General features: G+C 35.0%; 1 protein-coding gene across 1 annotated transcript in view; it reads right to left on the bottom strand.

Moving 5' to 3' along the window:
- Cfap54 (cilia and flagella associated protein 54) overlaps positions 1-20,209 on the bottom strand; it is a 283,309-nt gene that overhangs the window by 202,205 nt on the left and 60,895 nt on the right. Inside the window, exons 21-26 of the mRNA XM_078052960.1 lie at positions 19,764-19,856; positions 19,344-19,529; positions 10,147-10,283; positions 7,123-7,270; positions 5,197-5,352; positions 2,324-2,446 (exon numbers count right to left, since the gene is read on the bottom strand). Coding sequence (XP_077909086.1) covers positions 2,324-2,446; positions 5,197-5,352; positions 7,123-7,270; positions 10,147-10,283; positions 19,344-19,529; positions 19,764-19,856 — 843 coding nt within the window. The remainder of the gene's footprint in view (positions 1-2,323; positions 2,447-5,196; positions 5,353-7,122; positions 7,271-10,146; positions 10,284-19,343; positions 19,530-19,763; positions 19,857-20,209) is intronic.

A 20,209-nucleotide genomic window follows, 5' to 3' on the forward strand; every position in this document is an offset into this window, starting at 1 on the left:
CTGGTGGACAAGGGAAGGAATATTATTTTCTGCTCTTGAAGTCAGGCCATGAACAGCCAGCAAATAATAACTTCTTTGCTGATCAGAGTGTAGAAGCCTGTCTGTTGCCAGACCTCCATAAAGGCAAACTTCCTAAAGTGTTCTACCAAATCAGCCCACCTCTATAGTATTCTTCCAAATCTCTAACAAATCAGAAAGGTCCTACGGACACCACATAAGATGAGCAGGCAGATGTGGACGCTCTTCTTTGAGGATATCCATTGGATTCTGTCAGTAAGGCTTTAAGGGATCACACAATGATGATGGTCTTTGAGTCAAACAATGAGGATAAAGAAATCTACCTCCCTGCCTCTGGTTTCTTGGTTCTTTCTTGTTTCCAAGGCAAATGAGGTCCTATAAAATGCCCTTCCCTAGATAACCTGGCCTAAGGCAGCCCCCAGGCTTCACCAAGGGGCCCACTCAGGCTGCTCTAATGTCCTGAAAAAGAAATTCAAAAGAAGTCAGGGATCTGTGCTTAAGCTGCCATCTATCAGAATTCCTCCATTTCTTTACATAAAAATAAATAAACAGCTTTCCCTAAAACTTAAGCTACAGTAACTCTTCTCTAGTAACTCTTCTCATTAACTGAAAGCTACAATAAAAATAGTTAACTATTTCAACTATTTTCGCACATATTTGCAAAAAAAGGCAAAATGTATATGTGAGACAAAGAGTTCTAGGCACACCTATGGATGTACAAACTTCTTTCAAAAGCTCTCAGATCAACAGGTTGGAAATCAATGCTCTACCACTGGTCTACCCCATTTAGACTACTATTATTTATAGGCTAAAATTGGCCTTGAGTCTCCGCATATATTTACTCACATAATTCTTCCTGCCCTCTGCCTACAAAGCTGTTTCTCTGCCATCTGTTTTAGTTCTACCCTTCCTCTTATGTAGGGTCGTCACATCTAAAGTAACCCAGCCCCATAAACCTCTCTCCCTTAACCGCTTTTCTATTTTAAAGCTTCATGGAATTATATTTTATATGTGTATGTGTTTTCTGCCTCCCCCACTAAATTATAAGCTCTGTGAGATAGCTTTGGTTTGTTGTTTTTTATTTGGTTTTAACAATTTTTTTTTAAAAATTTATACAGTTGTAGATGGACAGCATGCCTTTATTTAATTTATTTTTTAATGTGGTACTGAGGATCAAACCCAATACATTCCTCACACATGCTAGGCAAGTGCTCTGCCACTGAGCTACAGCCCCAGCCCTTGTTTTAACGAATTTTAATGCCTACAGGTAAGTCTGACTTAGAACCCAACAAATCTAGCCTTACATCCAACAAAATCACAATTTTTTTTTAATATCCACATGGTCTCAATAGGCATTTGAGTTTCTAATTCTTGCTTAACGCATGTCTAAGTCTCATTTCCTAGGTGTTCCATCCTTAGTGATCTTTCTGTCTCCCTGTTCTGTGTCACCACCAACCATTCATTATGCAAGCTAAAAATCTAGTATCATCTATGATTTATTCTCTTTCAGCTATTATGAGGCTCTCCTCTAATTTTGGGGGCATATGTCATATATTTGTGACATGAAGGAATAAAATAAAGATGAAATATGAACTTATATTCTGACCACACTTTTGCCTGCATTTTTTCTCCTGCTTAGATCTCCAGATAGATAGATAGATAGATAGATACATACATACATACATACATACATACATACATCTTCCTTGATACAGACTGAATTCGCCTCTTTTCAGGTCAGGGTGCTGCACATCAATCCCATAATCATCCTTAGACTCTACCTACTCTGCCTTTCCTTCCAGTCTACTTCATGACATTATCATACCCCTCATTTACTGATTAATCCTTTAATCAAAACCATGCTACAAAATCTCCAGATAACTTCTGAGTCCCAATGCCCTAACCCAACTCCTGGGCTCAAATGCCACAGGTCTGCCTGCAGGTGCCTCTGAGATCACAAGCTGAGAAGATGATGTGCAGGCTGACTGCAGTAAAATAAGTATGTAATTAATGCTTTAGGGTTTTGAAACATATTCTATGTGACTATATTTATCACCTAAAAATATATGAAAGCTATTTCAGTAACATCAAGTTTTTGTTTTTGAAGTGCCACAATTTTGTCAAAAAAGTTCAACAACAGATAACCCTTTTACAATATTTAGACATTACATTTGCTTTTGATCTAAAAATGCTTTGGCGATGCTATTTTTAAGTGTTCTAATTATTGTGATTAAAAGTAGTTTGACTTTATAAATCATTACTGGTCCTAAATTCTGTAACACTAGACAAAGAATGAGATAAATACCTTTATTACATAGTAGATACAACAAGCTATCATGTGCTGTATACTTTCAAAACTCGAAATATTTTTCTTCAAGTGGACAACATTCAGAACTCCTTGCAAAACCACTAAGCACTTTATCAAGATCTAAAAAACATAAGCACAATTATTTTTGTGTTAAAATATCATCCTTACCCATTACACAATTTCGTATTCAAATCATGAGTCTTAAGCCATAAAATTTTGTTACCAATAATTATTTACTATTTATTATGCATAAAAGAATGTGTATATATTCAATTTTCAGATGAGCCAATTACCTAAAATAACTTGAAAGATAGTGGAGAGTACAGAATAGGCATGCAAGTAACTATAAAACAAAGCATATTTTGACAAGTATTATAGAAGGTAAAGGCTGAGTGTCACGTGTATGTAAGAAACTAATGATCACATTCAGGCTTAGGAGGACCTTAAAAAACCATATAGAGGATTATGAGGTGTATTAAATATTATACAGTGATTCCAGGAGCTTGAAATGCAGTTTTCTTGAGAATTAAAACCATTCATGCCCCCCCAAAATCAACTGATATTGATGTTTACTTCCTATTCTCCTTGTTTTATATTATACAATCTTGAATTTGATCAAGAGCTAGATGATTAAGTTTAGCTTTCAATAGTGCTACACACTTCTGAACAATATTAGCATCAGAAAAGTAGAGCTGAGATAGCAGCCATCTATTCATCATTCAGATTATTCCAAAGGACAAATTAATACATGGGTACTAGTTCTTTTGAAGCATATTAATTGCTTTCAGCTACTATTCCAATGGCAAGTATTTTTAACTTTTTAAATTCCTACTCTCCATGATCACCCTCTGCCACCACACCACTCCATATCCCCAAATCATGCTAACACCCTTGTGGTTTCCCCCACAGCTTCTATAATTAGTATGTAATAATAATAATAATAATAATAATAATAATAATAATAATATATACACTCACACATCATCATACACAGAAGAAAGGTTGTTATTATTTTACAAAATGGGATTTATGCACACTTTTCTGAACTCTGCATGTCTCCTCCAACTCTGTCCTGTGAACAGTCACTCCAAGTCTCCAGGGACAATGCTTAGGCATTACTGCTAATGTGCATCACTTCATTTATTCAGCCCTTTCCCAGAATCTCACATTGTACACTTTTATAGCTGATGTTTAATATCTGGCACTTGTCACTTGTCCTTGTACCTGACTTTTTTTTTTCCATGACCAAGAATACCCCAGCAAATACCCAGGCACCAACTCTAAGTAGCAACTTCATGAGCACCAGCTTTGAGGCAATGCCCACAGAGGATGAGGCACCACCCTCCAGGACACAGTGCATACTCTAATCAGTGACCACTGTGTGCACTGTGTCCCCAGTAGGTAGATCATGTGGATCCAGGCACAAGGGGTGGAGCAAGGCAGAGCAATTTGCCAACTAGGAATTTTATCCTAGGGGATAAAGAATATATGATAATATTGCTTTGTCAGATAAATGTATTTTTTATTTTATTAAAATTTTATTCTATGAGATAAATTATTAGTAGAAGAATTACAGTCAGGTATATTTGTTTTTAATTTTGTTTAAAATTGATTTAATTTAATTAAAATTAAAGTTGCTTTATCAAAATCCAAAAGCTTATAATAATTCACATTTGCCTCATCAATGAATGAGAATGCCTTTATCATATATTTTCACCAGTAGGAATTACAGATATTATTATATTGTTAATTTAATATGCACTACTAAGAATATTCACAGTTTGAGCTTCTTTTCATGTTTCCCAGCCACTTGGATTTGCTCTCTTAAGAAATGCCTATTCATATCATATGCCCAATTTTTTATTAGGAATTTGTCAGTTACCCTTAATCAGCTTTGGATATCTGTTTCCCAAATCTATAGGTTTTCTACAATCTTTTTGTGGTCCCTTTTGTCACACATGTTTCTTGTTGTATCTAGAAATTCAGTTAGAAAGGCCCTCCACCCCACAAACCCTAGACTGCACATGGTCACCTCTTGGGATTTTTTTCCCCTAAGTATTTTTGCTTTATTTTACATATAAGTCTTTAATACATCTAGACTTTCTTAAAATTCTAAATTTATGCTTAAAAGCATAAATAGAAGTCAAACTCCATTTTCATTCAAATGAATATTTAGATGTTTCATTGCCATTTATTAAAACGTCCATTCTCTTCCCATTGAATAGGAATGCTAACTTAACCAGTAAACTTGCAAAAAGAACTTCCAGCTTTAGATAAAATCACAGGCCCAGCCAACACCTTAATTTCAGACTGATGAGATCAGAAACATACAGCCCAGCTAAACTGTATTCAATCTCCCTGCCCACAGAAACAATGAGAGAGTATGCGGATGTCTTTTTAAGTCACTAAGTTGATGGTTATTTGCTCAGAAGCACATTCAACTAACATAATTCCCTCTGCTAGATCTCATCAATCCTTTGTCCTCCTCCATTACCACATATGCTTCTTAGGTTATTCACCATATTTTCCCTTTGATGATGGTTTTAATCACATGCTTTGGATATATACTATTGTTTCTAAAATTATAAGAACATGAAAATTGAAGAAATAACTTTAAAAACTAAGAAAAGTTTATTGCCAATATTTAACTACAGATAGCAAAGCTGAATATTTTCAGAGAAACACATGTTATGTCCCTATTTATGTTTGCCCAGACATAATTTATTAGAATGTTTTTCAGTTAACTGCTGAAATTTTATAATACTTTTTCTTGACCTATTTGTACTTATAGGAGACACACGGCTTTTCTTTTCCAAAATGAGTTGCCTATATAAAATTATCCTTATATAGGATTGGGAGGATACCCTTACCTGTACAACAGGTACCAAAACAATATTGTGATATATTATAGGAGCAAGGAGGCCATAACACTGAGTCACAGCTTGAAGGACATAACTGGAATCATTCAAAAAGATGCTAAGTTCCAATGCCACTAATATTCTCTCACATTCAGTCAGTCTAGCAACCTGTAAAGAAAAGGGCTTTGTTACTCAAACTGAGCATGAAGTGCTTAACTATTTTCTTAAAGAGGACGGGTAAGAAATGTGATCCTTGTGGCTTATAACCAGTAACATGAAGAAAATCTAAATTTAGAAACAATTCTAATTCTCCAAGAGCACTACATGTAAATAATACAATTTTATCTCAAACTTCAGAATTTTTTTGTAAAACAATACAAGTACCACTAATAACAAAAAGGAACCAAACATTTTGTATTGGTGCGATAAAATCTTGGCTATATTTTAATATTAGAAAAAATCTAGCTTTCAAAACCATAAATTATAACAAATAATAATGAAAATATTACATCTCTATAACATTGTCCCAACTTGATAAACAGATTTCAATTTCTCTTTTTGATTTGTGAGAAAATGGTAAATTTTTAGTAAAGCAAACTAATCTTCATTATACTTCTGCTACTTATGCTTTTACTACTTAAATTAAAATGATAGTAAACTATGCAATTAGCATTTTAAGATTATTGTAACTTTAAAAGAATAGGAATCCTTTCTTCTCCTTTCCTTTCCTGGGGAAAGATTTCATTATTTTCCTGCATATACATAAAACATTATGTACAAAGGAAGCTGTATGATTGGTAGCCAAAAATTTCCATACAACTAGTTTTTGCTAGAATGGTAGTTTAGCATTCTGGAATTCACTGAAGCACTTTAAAATTCTCTTTATTTTCAGACTGGATATGATGAAAGAAGAAACAGAAAGCAATGTGTTAGGTACAGGTTAATGGTTGTGAGTAATTGGACTCTACAGGATAGTGAACTTGTCTTCAGCAAAAGGTCATGTTTTTTTTTAACTCTCACATCACCAGAAACAAGCACACACTCATGGAACAATTTACTAGGTAACTAATTAGAAGAGGAAATAGATAGGTATAAAAAAAAACCTGAAAAAATAAACAAACAACCCAGATGGCAAAAACATCTATAATTAAGGTTGGTTTAAAGAAAAGGGAGGGCTGGGGTTGTGACTCAGTGGTAGAGCACTTGCCTAGCACATGTGAGGCACTGGGTTTGATCCTCAGCACTGCATATAAATAAATGAATGAAATAAAGGTCTATCAACATCTAAAAAAAATAAAATAAATTTTACAAAGGGACAGAACAGAGACAACTTCAGACTAGAATTTTAAAAATTAGTGTAGGATCATTAGTAAAAGTAAGAGCATTTCAGGGTTGCAGATGTATGTAGAGCAATGATCATAACACCCCCGAAAAATCTATCATAGGAGATAAGTTGAAATCCTGCCTCTGCAAAAGGAATGCAATATTATAATTAAAGAGAATATAGCATTGATTGATATATGACAGCATGAAACTATGTCCAAGTTTTATTATAAAAAGTATTTGAAAAGAAAGTTGCAGAACAGCAAGTTGAACAAATCCTATTTTTTGTAAATAATAGGTTTATCCATGCATATTTTTTAAAAATTCAAAAAACCACATGAAATGAAATCATAGTATTTTTAGAAGTGGTAGAATTACACTGAGTTTCACTTTACACATTATACAGTTTTGAATTCTGAAATACATACTACTTTTGTACACAGAGGAAAAGAAACATGATAAGCTGAAAAGAAGAGAAAAAAAACATAAACTCGGGTCGATAAAAACTTATGTGGAAAAATCAGATTAAAGTGACACACCCATACAAGGGTGTCTCATTCCATTCACAAGACAGGACACACAATGCCACACTTTTAGTCACTTTAACTCACTTACTTGCTGAGCAGGGAAAACCTCACTGCCTTTGATATTATCACAGAAAAGATTTTCTTCTTTAATTTTAATGTCACTTGTGACAAAGATATTTCTAAGAAAAAGGTATAAAAGGATTGAAGAAGTCTCTGCCAAAATATCTGAATATAATCTGCAGAAGAAATAAATGATGTTACAGGTAGAAATATAAAATGATCTATTTAGCACAAGAACTTGCCTTTTTAGATTCATTTGTTCTCTATATCAACACAATGATCCCATCAGCAACAAACATGCATGGAGTAGCTATTCTTCTACAGCTGCTTAAATTAAAATTAGAAACTACCCTTAACAACAAGTTCACAACTAAGAGAATTAAGCTGTGGAAATATTACATCACAGCTACATAAAAATGACTATTAGCAAAGTTTTCTGATTTTTTTTAATATACACAGTTCTTTTCTATCAGTCTAACACAATTACTGTAGGTAAGGTTAGAAAACAGGGTCATTGATAGCAAACTCAGTTATGGTTAAAGACAGAGAAGTCTGAGTTTATATCTAATTCTCTTTTCTAAATTACAGTCAACAGTGCCAACCACTGGTAAAGCAGTGAAATCTGCAGTTTTCCTTCTTTGTTTTCAGTATTCTTCTATCGACCTTAGGATTTGTTAGTAACAAAGCTCCTCTCTTAAGCTTTGGGTCCATCTACTCTCTATACTCCCATCCCCTCAAAATAGGAAGGGATCCAACATTAGTTAATTCATACATGAAGATGATCCCCACCATGTTGAACTCTAGAACTTGACTTTGCCTAGAGAACTTCAGTTCCCTTGTCCTTGCAACTCGAATTAAACCATCTCATCATCCTCATGATGAAATTCAGAAACTTATCAGTGCAATTGGTCCCACCTATCTCTTCCTGGCTCCATTTCCTTCTTTCTCCAGCTCAGACTATGTGCAGTCTTTTCAAGAGTGACCTTTCTAGCACCTTAAGTTCAGCTACTCCTTGATTTCACCCAATAATTAATTTGCCTGCTATCACTCGCAGAAGTGTCACTGCCCACTTTTTCTATCCCTGCCACAAGTCAATTATTTATTCACTTTTTTTTTTTTTTTTGCTCATTCTTTCATTCTCTGAAAGCCTATGATACACAAGATACTGTTCTGGGCCTTGGGGTATAAAGATGAATCAAACAGGCCCTTAATCATTCAAGAGCTGGGCTTCACTACAAATTCATGGCACATTAGCACTTCTTAGCAACTCTTCCATTTATTCCAATGTGTCTTTGTTCACATTCTACAGCCCCTTCTGCACATCCCAGGTGCTCTTCTATCCTGCAGGCTCTGCCACTACAGTGGCATCCCCACTTGCATTTATTTTTATCTTCATTTTCTCCCTTTTTATGGGCTCCCTACCCTCCACATTCCAAAATTATTCCCTTAAGTTTCCTCTCAAGCTTCTGCCTACTTCCCTCTTGTCTTCACCACCCAACTCCACATAAGTGGCCTTATCTTGTTGTGATTTTTCATTTTCATTTATTCCTTAGCCAATTAACAAATGGTCTCTGGCCCATCAAGCTACAGATATGATTCTCTTGACTCCACCAGTGGCCTCCTAATGGCTAACTCTAAATGCCTCTTGTTAGTTTTCATCCTAGTCAACCTCTCTGGACCATTTTTTTGAGTCTGACCTCGAATCAGCATCTGATATGACGGGTCAGTCCCTCTGGTGATGCTCTCATTTCCCTTGGCAACACATTTTCCTGAACTTTAATTCCCTGGGCAGCTCCCTTTCAGTATTCTCCCTTGATTCCATCTCTTGTTTCTGCTCCTTAAATGTAAGCAGTACCCACAGTTGGAGCCTACCTTCTATCTTTTCTGCTAAACAGTCATTCTTGGGGAGATATTTCTCATTTTGAAGATTTCAATGATGATCTCCATGGACAATTTTCAAATCTCTACCTCTAGCCTTTACTACCTCTTGAGGTGTCAACAATAACAAATACATCCATTGGCATCTCGTATTCACAAAGTAATCTTGCTGGAAAACCAAACTCAAAACATCCCCAAATTCATTATTTTCCTCTAAACATTTGTTCTACCTCTCACATCCCCTTAGTAAATGGCTTCCCAGTGCCTTGACACTAAAAATTTTGCTCCAGGAACCCAGTAACATAAAACCTAAGCCCTGTGTCTTTCTCCTCTAAAATACCTTCAAGGCCTTCCCCATGGTACCCAGCACCCTTGTTCATGTTAAATAAGACTAAATTTGTGTAATTGAAATTAATTATATTTTTAATGTAAATAAGCATTATCGATTGTTTCAACCATCATTTGCATTTTTTATCTCATTGAAGTAAAAGATTTTGTCTTCTTATTAAAGAAAGCTCAGGTATTAACAAAAAGATGAGGGAGAATCTGGGTTTTTAATTTATTGGTAAGACAACCTGAAATTATACTAATGCTTATTTTTGAGACTACTCTTAAACTTTTATTCCTTAAAGGAAAAAAGACAATAAAGCCAAGTCAAAAGACAGCCTGCCATATTATATGGCTTCCACCAGACTATTTATACTTGCTGATGTTCTAATCCTGGGAGCCTCTTCAAGCAAAGGAAAAGCCTTCAGATTACAATAGTCTACCCATCAGACCCTCACCTTCAGCCCAATCTGACCTTGACCTGTTATGAAAGTCTTCAGGGAGTATTTGTGTTTTCTGGCATAACTGATACTACTTCAATTAGCATTTGATATTTTTATTCCATAACCTTCATCCACGTGCTTTCATGTAATTTTTTTGTTTATGGTGTATGTGTGTGTGTGTGTGTGTGTGTGTGTGAGAGAGAGAGAGAGAGAGAGAGAGAGAGAGAGAGAGAGAGATTCTATCGAGGAAGTTTCTAGCAAGGACTCAAGATCCTGGAATGTATGCCCTTATTATAATTCTGATTAGAAATATTTTACACGGACTATCTTAACAAGAAGTTGAAAATAAATTAATTCAAAGCTTCAGTAAGCAAATTAATATCTTAAAATAATATTTTAATTACCTTCTCTGTGTAATAGTCATTATATTTCTCAAACAAATAGAGGATTGTTCATCCTGGAGTGGTGAGGCAACAAAATAATCCCAAACTGGTGAGAAAACTTTCTTAGCCAACTCATAGTTATCAACCTGATAGGCAACCTACAACACAAAGCACATTGTCTCATGCAATATTTTTATTTAAGAAATGTATATTTTGGAAAAGAATTCTCCTAAGTTCTTATTGCATGTTAATTTCATCTATAGTTATTCACATTTGCTGTTCTGTTCAGCAGTGCCATAGTGAGGGAACAGTGGGCACTGGCAAGGGAGACAGACACATTTTGAAATCTCTTTTATTTCCAAATTGCATGGAAATTTGAAACTCTGTAAGGATGTTTCGAATCCTCATAAGCAAAACAAAGATCACTTCTGAGCCAAATTAATTTCATTTTCATCTATCTCGGCAGTGCACTCCATTTATTATAGATACTGTTATAATGAACAATCTGTTCCAAGAGAAACAATCAGATTTCCCGAACCCAATATATGAAATATACTTCATTCTTTTCTGCTTCTGACTGACACTTTCAGAGTCAGAAATTCAGTGTTGAATTCTTTGTGCACAAAGAATTCAACACTGAAAAGAGTAAAGAATAAAATAGAAATGCTTTCCAAGAAGTCATGATACCTTTTAAGTTTAACAAATTTAACATTAGACAAAATAAATTATTTTATTGGTGAAGCCTAGAGGCTCAGAAGAAAAAAGACAATCATCAACTTACCTATTTCTTTTAGTATAATATATTTCTTTAAGGATATTTCTACAAAGTATTCTACTTAAATATATGTGTAAAAGTACAAAATCTTACCAAATGATTTATGTGCTGCTTCAATCCTTTATGGAAACAGGTAAGAGACAAAGTATAAATAAATTCATTGAAGTAAGCATCTAAATGACTCATTACTAGAATATGTTCCACTTAAGGACCAGAACTTTCCTAAACTGTCAAATGGTTACTCATATAATCAACCAACCAATATCTTTTATGAAGTTTCTTTCTGAGCTAAGCACTGAATGAGTAGATTCCTCACAGCTCAGGAACGGTTTCATAGTCTATGAAACTGGAATCAGGTAAAAGACTTAAATCACATGAAATCATAGAAAGACTACAAAGGATATCGTAAGGGTTGTGGAGGCTTTAGAAAAGCAGAAGACTCCAAGGAGCAGGCAGAGATAAGATTTAGACTATCACAGCTTAGACAGAATCCGTGAGGAATCTGTATTGGAAATGACCACAGAGTATTTAAGAGAAACTGGAAGGATAGATCAGACTTTAAAGAAAAAATGGGCAATATGATGGACAAGTTAAAAACAGGACATGATTTCTACCAAAAAGCCCTGAAGCCAAGACAGAACATTCCCAAAAGTCAAATCTGGTCTAAGTGTATGTACTGTTTCATTGACTCCTACTTAAAGCTCTATGAATTGGACTCTATTACCATATTTATTTTGTAGATGAGGAAACTGGGAAACTGAGAAGTTGAATATTTGTACAAAGCCTGAATGTTGGCAAAAGTAGAGAAACCAAGTCTTAGAGGGGCAAATGAGTCACTTCTTGAGGTTGCATCTATCAGATAAGAGTTGGACTAAGTAGTCACTAACATACCATCTAATCATAGGATTTACCATGGAAAAGAATAAAAGATGGTATGTAGGAAGGTTGTTGAGTTAATAATTACCTCTCTTCCCTCAGTACCTCATAAACAAATAAATAAATAGAGGCTAAATTTTAAAATAATAATAATAACAATATCTGTTCAATTGATGAACATTGCCAAACCAGAAAAGATGCCATGGTAAAAACTAAGGTTTATAAATTCTGGATGCTTTGTGGGGTTTTAACAGAGTTTCATGATACAAGTATGTTCATGGATGGTTAACCTGGTAGTGAGGTGCAGAATAAATCTGGAGAGGGGGTGTGAAATTAAATGGAGCAAGCACTACTAAAGAGTAATAAAATAATTAAGTTTATAGCTACCTCCTCCTCTTGACACTCTTGACACATAACTTTCAGCTGGCTTCCAGAACTCCACACTCCTAGTTTTCCTTTCATTTCAAAGGCCACAATCCTTTTCAGTTGCTTTGTCTAGTTCCTCCTCTTTTCCCCACCCTCCTTGTGTTGATACCTCTCAGGGCTCATTCAGTCTTTGCACTTCTCTTCTCTTTTCCTCTTCTGACTCATTCCTTAGTGATGTCATCTAGTCTTTTTAATTCTCACATAACTATCCTCAAATCCGGCTCCTGCCCAGATCTCTCTCCTAAACTCCAGATTCATACAATTTATCCTCAGCATACCCCAAACTAAACTTCTGATCCCCTACTGCCCAAAATCTACACCATTCACAACTTTCTCCAACTCTGTTGATATCAACTCTATCCCTCCCATTAGTCAGCTATTATCTTAGAGTCATCTTTTATTTTTCTCTTTATATTTTTTCCACCAGGAACTCTGGTTAACCCCTTTTCCAAAACATACTTAGGATCTGACCACTTCTCACCCATCGACTACTGTCACACTGGCCAAGCCACCTACATCTCTCATTGAATTGCAGCAAGAGATAGTGTTTCCCCTTCACTCTTTATGGTCTATTCCCAATTCAGCAGCTATGGTGAACCTTTAAGAAGTCATATTATGCCACATCACTACTCAAAACCATCCAACGACTGCCTATTTCAGTAAAAGTAAAAGCCAAGGTCCTCATAATGTTGCCCACACACCTCTGATCTTTCCGACCAATCTCCAGCCATTTTGGCCTCCTTGCTTTATTAGACACAGCAGTACACTTGTGAAAATCTAGGGACTTTTGCTCCATTTCTTTTGTAGAACCACTGCTTCCAAGTCTCTGCTCAAGTCTCAACATCCTTGATCATCCTATTTAATATTTCAACCTACCTTCCATTCTTCCACTTCACATTTCCAAATCCCCCTACCATACTCTACTTATTTTTTCCCAAAGTATTTACCATCTTCTGACATACTAGATAATCTTCTTACTGACTGTGTTAGTTGTTTACTACCTAGCTCTTACCATTACATTTTTCTCACCTTGCTGAGAACAGCAGTACTCAAATATGATCCCTGGACCATCAGCATATCACCTAGATCTTGTTAGAAATGCAAAATCCTCAGGCCCCAACCCAAACCTAGTAAATCATGAACTCTGATGGGGGAACCCAGAAACCTGTTTAAACAGCATTCCAGATCATTTTGTTGAACAGTCAAGTTTTGGAATCACGAACCTGTAATCAAGTTTGGAGAGTAAGCACTCAACAAATCTTGTGTCAAATTTTAAAGTCCTTTCCTGATAGTTTCTATCTCCCCATAAAGGGGGACATTAAGCAACTTCACTATACTGTAACATGGTTTACTGGCTCAGAGTGAGTGCCTGACTCAAGCTGAGCATCTCATAGGTCCCTGCAAGGCCAAATGGACCTGCAAGCAAAGTTTGGTTCTGATACCAAGGCCAATATATTCTAACAGCCAGGTGAATTTGAGAGAAAGTTTACCACTTACACAGGGACTCTTGGGAAGAGGTGAGTAGGCATTAGCAGGTATGGACTGGCTTGGGCAGAGCAAAGAGAGTGGTTGGGCCTTTAGAGGGGCTAGGAATAGGACTTGGGAAGACCATGCTGGCTGGCAGTTTAAACTTCCCTGGCACTGGAGGAGAAGGTGAGAGATCACAAGCTCCCTTATCAAACTATCCAGATCGAGTATTAAGGGAAAAGAGAGGGATAAGGTTAAAAAGAAGCCAGTGGGTAAATATCAGAAATGAGGTTAGACACTTCATTACATGGAAGGACCAATTAGACTATTTCCCAGGAATGTGGAATTAAGATTACAGGAGCCAGCAAGTTGATCTCTAAAGCTGAAATGGAAGGAAATACAAAAATTCAGGAACCGCCATTTTTCCTCCAAAGATAAAGTATTAAAGAGAGCCAATTTCCAGAAAAGAGTAAAAAGAATGCAGATATACAGAGAGAACCAAAAGTAAAAGACCTAGAGCTGGCTGGACCACAGAGCCTTCCCACTACCTCGATGCATAACCCTAGGTAAGACTGGTCCCTTACCTACAATCAGGATCTTAGCTGAAATCATAAGTCACAATTATCTAAACAAGGGTTACTGATGTGGCAAGGAGATGGGTAAAGACCACATTTCACAGAAAGGAGAGATGACATCTAGCATAGTACCTGGCATAAAATAGACACTGAATAATAAACCAACAAACAGATGAGCAGAGAGAATGATAATACTTAGAGAATAAGAGACAAAAGAACTGAAATTTATTAAATTGGAGATGATTATCTTTTTACCCATTATTCTACTATTTTCAAGTTTAAAGTTATAGTCCAAAGGCAGACCTTTGTTAATAAAAGAGTTCTAATAAATTCATCTATAAAGTGGGCAAAATGTATGAACTCCATTTCCCTTGTTCCTGTCACTACCATGACTGCTGACAAAGCCTTCATGTCACATCATCAAACTCTCACCAGTACTGATCAGGAAGACCTGCTAACCAGCACCAACCCAGATAGCACAGAATAAAAGAAAAACAATAGGGAAAGAGGTACAGAGAGGAGTGGTGAGGGGAAGGAGCCAAACAGTAGACAGGGAGCAGAAAGAGGGTCACTTAAAAATCGACGGCAAAGATGAAGGCTCTGAAAGAACTGGCACATGTTAGTTGTCCGATATTTGACTTCCTGAAACCTGAACAGAGTCGTAGAAAAACATGAGCTGGTTCAAGTGTCAGGCTGACCATCTGCTGCCTGAGCAACTTTGGGAAAGCACCTTACCCTCCCTGAAATATCCTTTCTAGAACACAGTGGGATCAGCAGAAAAAGGATTAAATTTATCTCAGTTTCCTCAACTATAAAGTGAAAGCAATCACATCACTTCACAGACTTACTGTAATGAATGAAATAATAAATTTTTAAGTTTTTTTTCTAGTTAACAAGTATATATATTTATAGGATAGAATATGATGTTTTGCTTAACAAACATATACATGGTAGAATGATCAAATGTCTATCACCTCAAATATTTATCATTTCTTCATGGTGAGGACATTAAAATTTTCTCTTTTAGCTCTTCTGAAGTACACAGTATGTTATTATTAGCCATAGTCACTGTATTGTGCAAGTGCATTAAAACTTACTCCTATTTGAGAAAAATAAGAAATTTTTTAAAAAGGGGGAGTGAGGATCCCATGAACATAGAAGGGAGAATAGTAGAGGGAGGGGGAATGGAAAAGGGGAGGAACTGTAGAATGAAATGACCAAATGATGCTCTGCACAGATATGACTATATCACAATGAATTCAACTTTTAGGTATAGCACCAATTAAAGAATAAATTAATGGAAAGAAGACTAACAAAGTAAAAGAAATGGACTAGGAAAAGGAGCAGGAAGAGGGAAGATAGGTAGTGCTAGGGATTGAAATGCAGCAAATTATATTACATGAATTTATGAATAAGTCAAAATGAACCCCACAATTATGTATAACTATAATGCACTAATAAAAGCATTAAAAATAATGAAAATTAAGATCACTAGTGGGGGAGGACTTACTTCTAACTGTAACTATACTATACTCATTGACCCTGTCTCCCCTTTCTCTGACTACTCCAAACGCTTGGCTCTGATAACTACTTCCATTCTACTCTCTCCTTCTATGAGCTCAATGCTTTTATATTTCATACATAAGTGAGATCATATATTTTTTATCCTCTTATGACTAGCTTATGGTTTGTTTCACTTACAGTCCTCTAGGTCCATCCACAGAATTTCCTGGTTTTTAAGCCTGAACAGTTTTTCACTGTCTGTGTATCATCAGAGAAATGCAAATTAAAACCACAATGAGATTTCACCTCACACCTGTTAGACTGACTATTATCAAAAAGATGAAAGATATCGAGTGTTGGCAAGGACGTGGAAAAAAGGAAACCTTTATAACACTGTTTGTGGTATTGTAAATTAGTAGAGTCATTTGGAAAACACTATGGAAGGTCCTCAGAAAACTAAAATTAAATAAACAGTCCTAATCCTGAACACAGACGGGAGAATAATACTAATACTGAACAGATACTCAAAGGAACTAAAATCAGCATGCCAAAAAGACATCTGCATTCCCATGTTCACAATGGCCAAGACATGGAATCCACCTAAGTGTCCATCAACAACAAATGGAATAATGAATTTTAAAATGCTATTTTCTTATCTCAAAAAGCCATTGTTTCCCCTCACTATTCGATTTATAGTTCAATAGTTTATCCATTTTACAAACAGGAAAAACAGGATGAAATAATTTGCCTAAAATCATAATCTCTAAAGTCAAGACTAGAATAATTTCCACAGATTTCTAGTTTTCAATATAAAATATAATATTTTCACATTATAATATTTTCACATCTAGCCATTCTCTACTTAAAGAAGAAAAATAAAAAGAAATGATGCCAAAAAGAGAAGAGAAATATTCACACAAAGAACCTAATTCAAAAAATTTCCTAAAAAAAATTTCAGGCAGACTAAATTACTAGCTTCTGTGTTAATGGAAAACCTGTCATAGATTCACCTTGACTTTATTAATGTTTATAGGATAATGTCAAATAAAAGTACAAACTAAAATTTCAAAAGTTAAATTAATCATAGGCATCTAGTAAAATTTCTCTGCATTTTACTTCAAAATATTTATGATAATATGTTTTAAAGAAGAGAACTGTCCTGAAACTAAAAACTAACCACTTTGATGAAAATTAGATTGCCCTTCTAACAGAAAGGCATGTGAAGCTAGAGTTTAAAAGCTTAAACTTAAGTTATAAATTAAGGAGGTTTAATAAGTGAGAAAGTTTTGCTTCAGCCACTTAACATTATGAGAGAGGATGCCCATAAACTGTCGTGAATGAACTATAGAACTGCAAATATAGTATCAATAAAGAAACACAGGTCATTACTTCATGACACTTCTCATTATCCCAGCAGTATAGCTTGGACTTTTATTAACTTTCAATGAGAGTTCTGCCAAACGGAGCCCAAGAGTCAAACCACTCCCTGGAGAAAAATTAGGCCTTGATGAAATATTCAGTTCCTCACAATAACTCCATCACTGCAAATTAGGGGACATATTAAATTCCAAAGAAATCAAAATACCAGAAAACCATGAGCCAATATGACATGCTAAACCAATGGTAGACAATTCCTAGCAATTTCCTCAATTTAATTTTCTGTGAAAAATATGATAATATAAAATGCCAGTGAGATCTAAGCTTATCACAGTAATCAACTATTAGGAGGAAAAATGTCACCATAGAATATGATAAAATTTTAGAATAGCCATCAGCTCTACAGCCAACAATAGGCTTAAAATTAGAGGCTTGAGACCTAGATCAATGAGTCACTCTCGTGTGCTTTTCACTGGTGACATGTTTTAAGTCAGCTTTGCATTGCAGTGACCAAAATACCTGACAAGAACAACTTAGAAGAGGAAAAGTTTATTTTGGGCTCACAGTGTCAGAGGTTCAATGCATGGTCTTCTGACTCCATTGCTCTAGGCCTAAGGTGAAGCAGAGCATCCTGGTGGAAGAGTGTCACAGAGGAAAGCTGCTCCGATCATGACAAAAAAAAAAAAGCAGAAAGAGGGAGAGAAAGCAAGAGAGGATCCAGGGACAACATATAGTACCCAATGGCATGCCCCTAGTGACCTACTTCCTCCAGCCTCCCCCACCTGCCTGTAGTTACCACCCTGAAGCCCACTCAAATTATTAATCCATCAAATGTATTAATCTACTAATGAGGTTACAGCTCTCATAATCTCATTATTTCACCTCTGAACATTCCTGCATTGCCTAACAAATGAGCTTTTGGGGGGACAACTTACATCCAAACCACAATATCAGACAACAGTTACTTCGGCAAAAACATTAATTTATAAGTATATCCATAACTAAAAACAAGGATGGAATTTATTCAGTGTTTACTGTATGATAAATTCTATAGTTAAACATATAAGATACATATAATATGCATTTATTATTGATACATTATGATACTTTAAAATGATATTCATTTATATATGAGATTCATTTAATACTTATAATGCCTCTGAGAGGTACTATGATTATTCCCACTTCACAGATGATAACTACTTGCTTAGTATCACATGGTTATTGTGAGGAGCTGTTATTGGAATTCAGGTCTGTCTGCCTTTATTGAATTAGAAAATGCTCTTTTATGAATTTGTCGTAAGAAAGTAATCATGGATGCAAGTAAAGGTTAATATTCAATGATATGTATCAAAACTTTTTAATAATAGTAAAAACCTGAAAATATCTAAATGTTCAGCCACAATTACTAAATAAACTATAAGATTCAATACCATGGAGTTATTTAAAAATATTCTTAAAGTTATTAAAAATATTCTTGAAGAATATTCTCAAGGAACAAAAAAGTTGTCAATTATATATGAAATGAAAATATCAGGTTGTAAAATAACATGCATCCTATGATTTAAATTGCATATTATACATAAATTCATATACTTGTGCATATACATGTGCACTTATATATATTTATATATATATATATATATATATATATATAAGTGCACATGTAGATGATAGATAGATGGACAGGTAAATTGACACCTCAAAATGAAAAGATGTCTCTGGATCAGGGTATCTCAACCCTGGCATTACTGACATTTTGTGCTGGATAATGTATGCTATGGAAGGCTGTCTCCTGCATTGTAGGCTGCTGAGCATCCTCAGCCTCTAGATGCCAGTAGCATCCCACTAGGTTGTGGCAACCCAAAATATCTCCAGACATTGACAAAATTGCCCCAGAGTCAGAGCTGTTATTCTGGATAATAACAGATCATATATATTTTCCTATACATTCATCTCAGTATTTTCCAACATTTCTAAAATTATTATGTATTACACTTGCAAGCCAGGGGGAAAATGTTATTGTAAAGAAGTAAACTCACTAATAGGAAAAAGAATGATTCATATTTTATATGACTAACCTGCAATCATGGAAAATATGAATTAGAGGAGCTTTAGAATATCTGCTGTGATTTTTCTTCCATCATAAATTACTTAGTAAGTACTTAACAGAGAAACCATAGTGGGGAAAAAAAAAACTTAGCAGAAATCTCTTCTACCTGTGTCAGATACATCCGAGCAGTAACAGCAGAAAGAGGTGGATAAACCAAAATTGGTTTAGTTGTCTCCCCAATAGCATCCCCAACAAGCTTCCCATTAGAAGAATAAGCAGCAACCGCAAATATATATTTTTCATTAGTTTCCAAACCTTTCACTTCAAAAATGCTTTTACCATCAGCTGGAATCTATTAACAAAAACATATTTCAAGTTATACATGGAAAATCAAAATACTGTGACTTTTAAAATGTAATTAGGTCAAACTTATAAATAAAAAAAAAACATTTTTTCACTGTTGGATTTTAGTTATGATCCGTTGAAATTAGAATAAATTCATTGAAATAATGACTTCACATGGGGAAAAAAACTATTGTCATTAGTGAGACTTTGGTAAGATTTCTTGACATTTAATACAACATACCACTTCTCCTGAATTTGGGAGATGGTTGTTATTGAGCCTCACTTTCCCATAGCTTCCTTGTGCTTTACAACCCAAAATGCAGTACCAGGCCACCTGCCAAGGAGAGAGATAAGCCCATCACTTGCAGTCTGTTTAAAAGACATTTAACTTCTTTTATCTCAATGTAAGCAAAAGGAATACTTTTATAAATAAAAATGTAACTATTCAAATTTTAAAATATGACATAGCCTTATGAATATTCTTAGGTTCAATCTTATGAAAGTTAAGACAAATTTAGGGCTAGCTTAGCTGGGATAATAAAGACTAAAATATTATAATAATAATAATAATTATTATTAATGACATTATTTTAACTACCATTAATTACACAGTTCCTATGTGCTAAGCATCACTAGGAAATTGACATATACTTTCTAATATTCATAGCATCACTATGAGATGGCATG

Source organism: Ictidomys tridecemlineatus, chromosome 6 (genome assembly GCF_052094955.1).
Source record: "Ictidomys tridecemlineatus isolate mIctTri1 chromosome 6, mIctTri1.hap1, whole genome shotgun sequence".
In the NCBI taxonomy this organism is placed as follows: Eukaryota; Metazoa; Chordata; class Mammalia; order Rodentia; family Sciuridae; genus Ictidomys; species Ictidomys tridecemlineatus.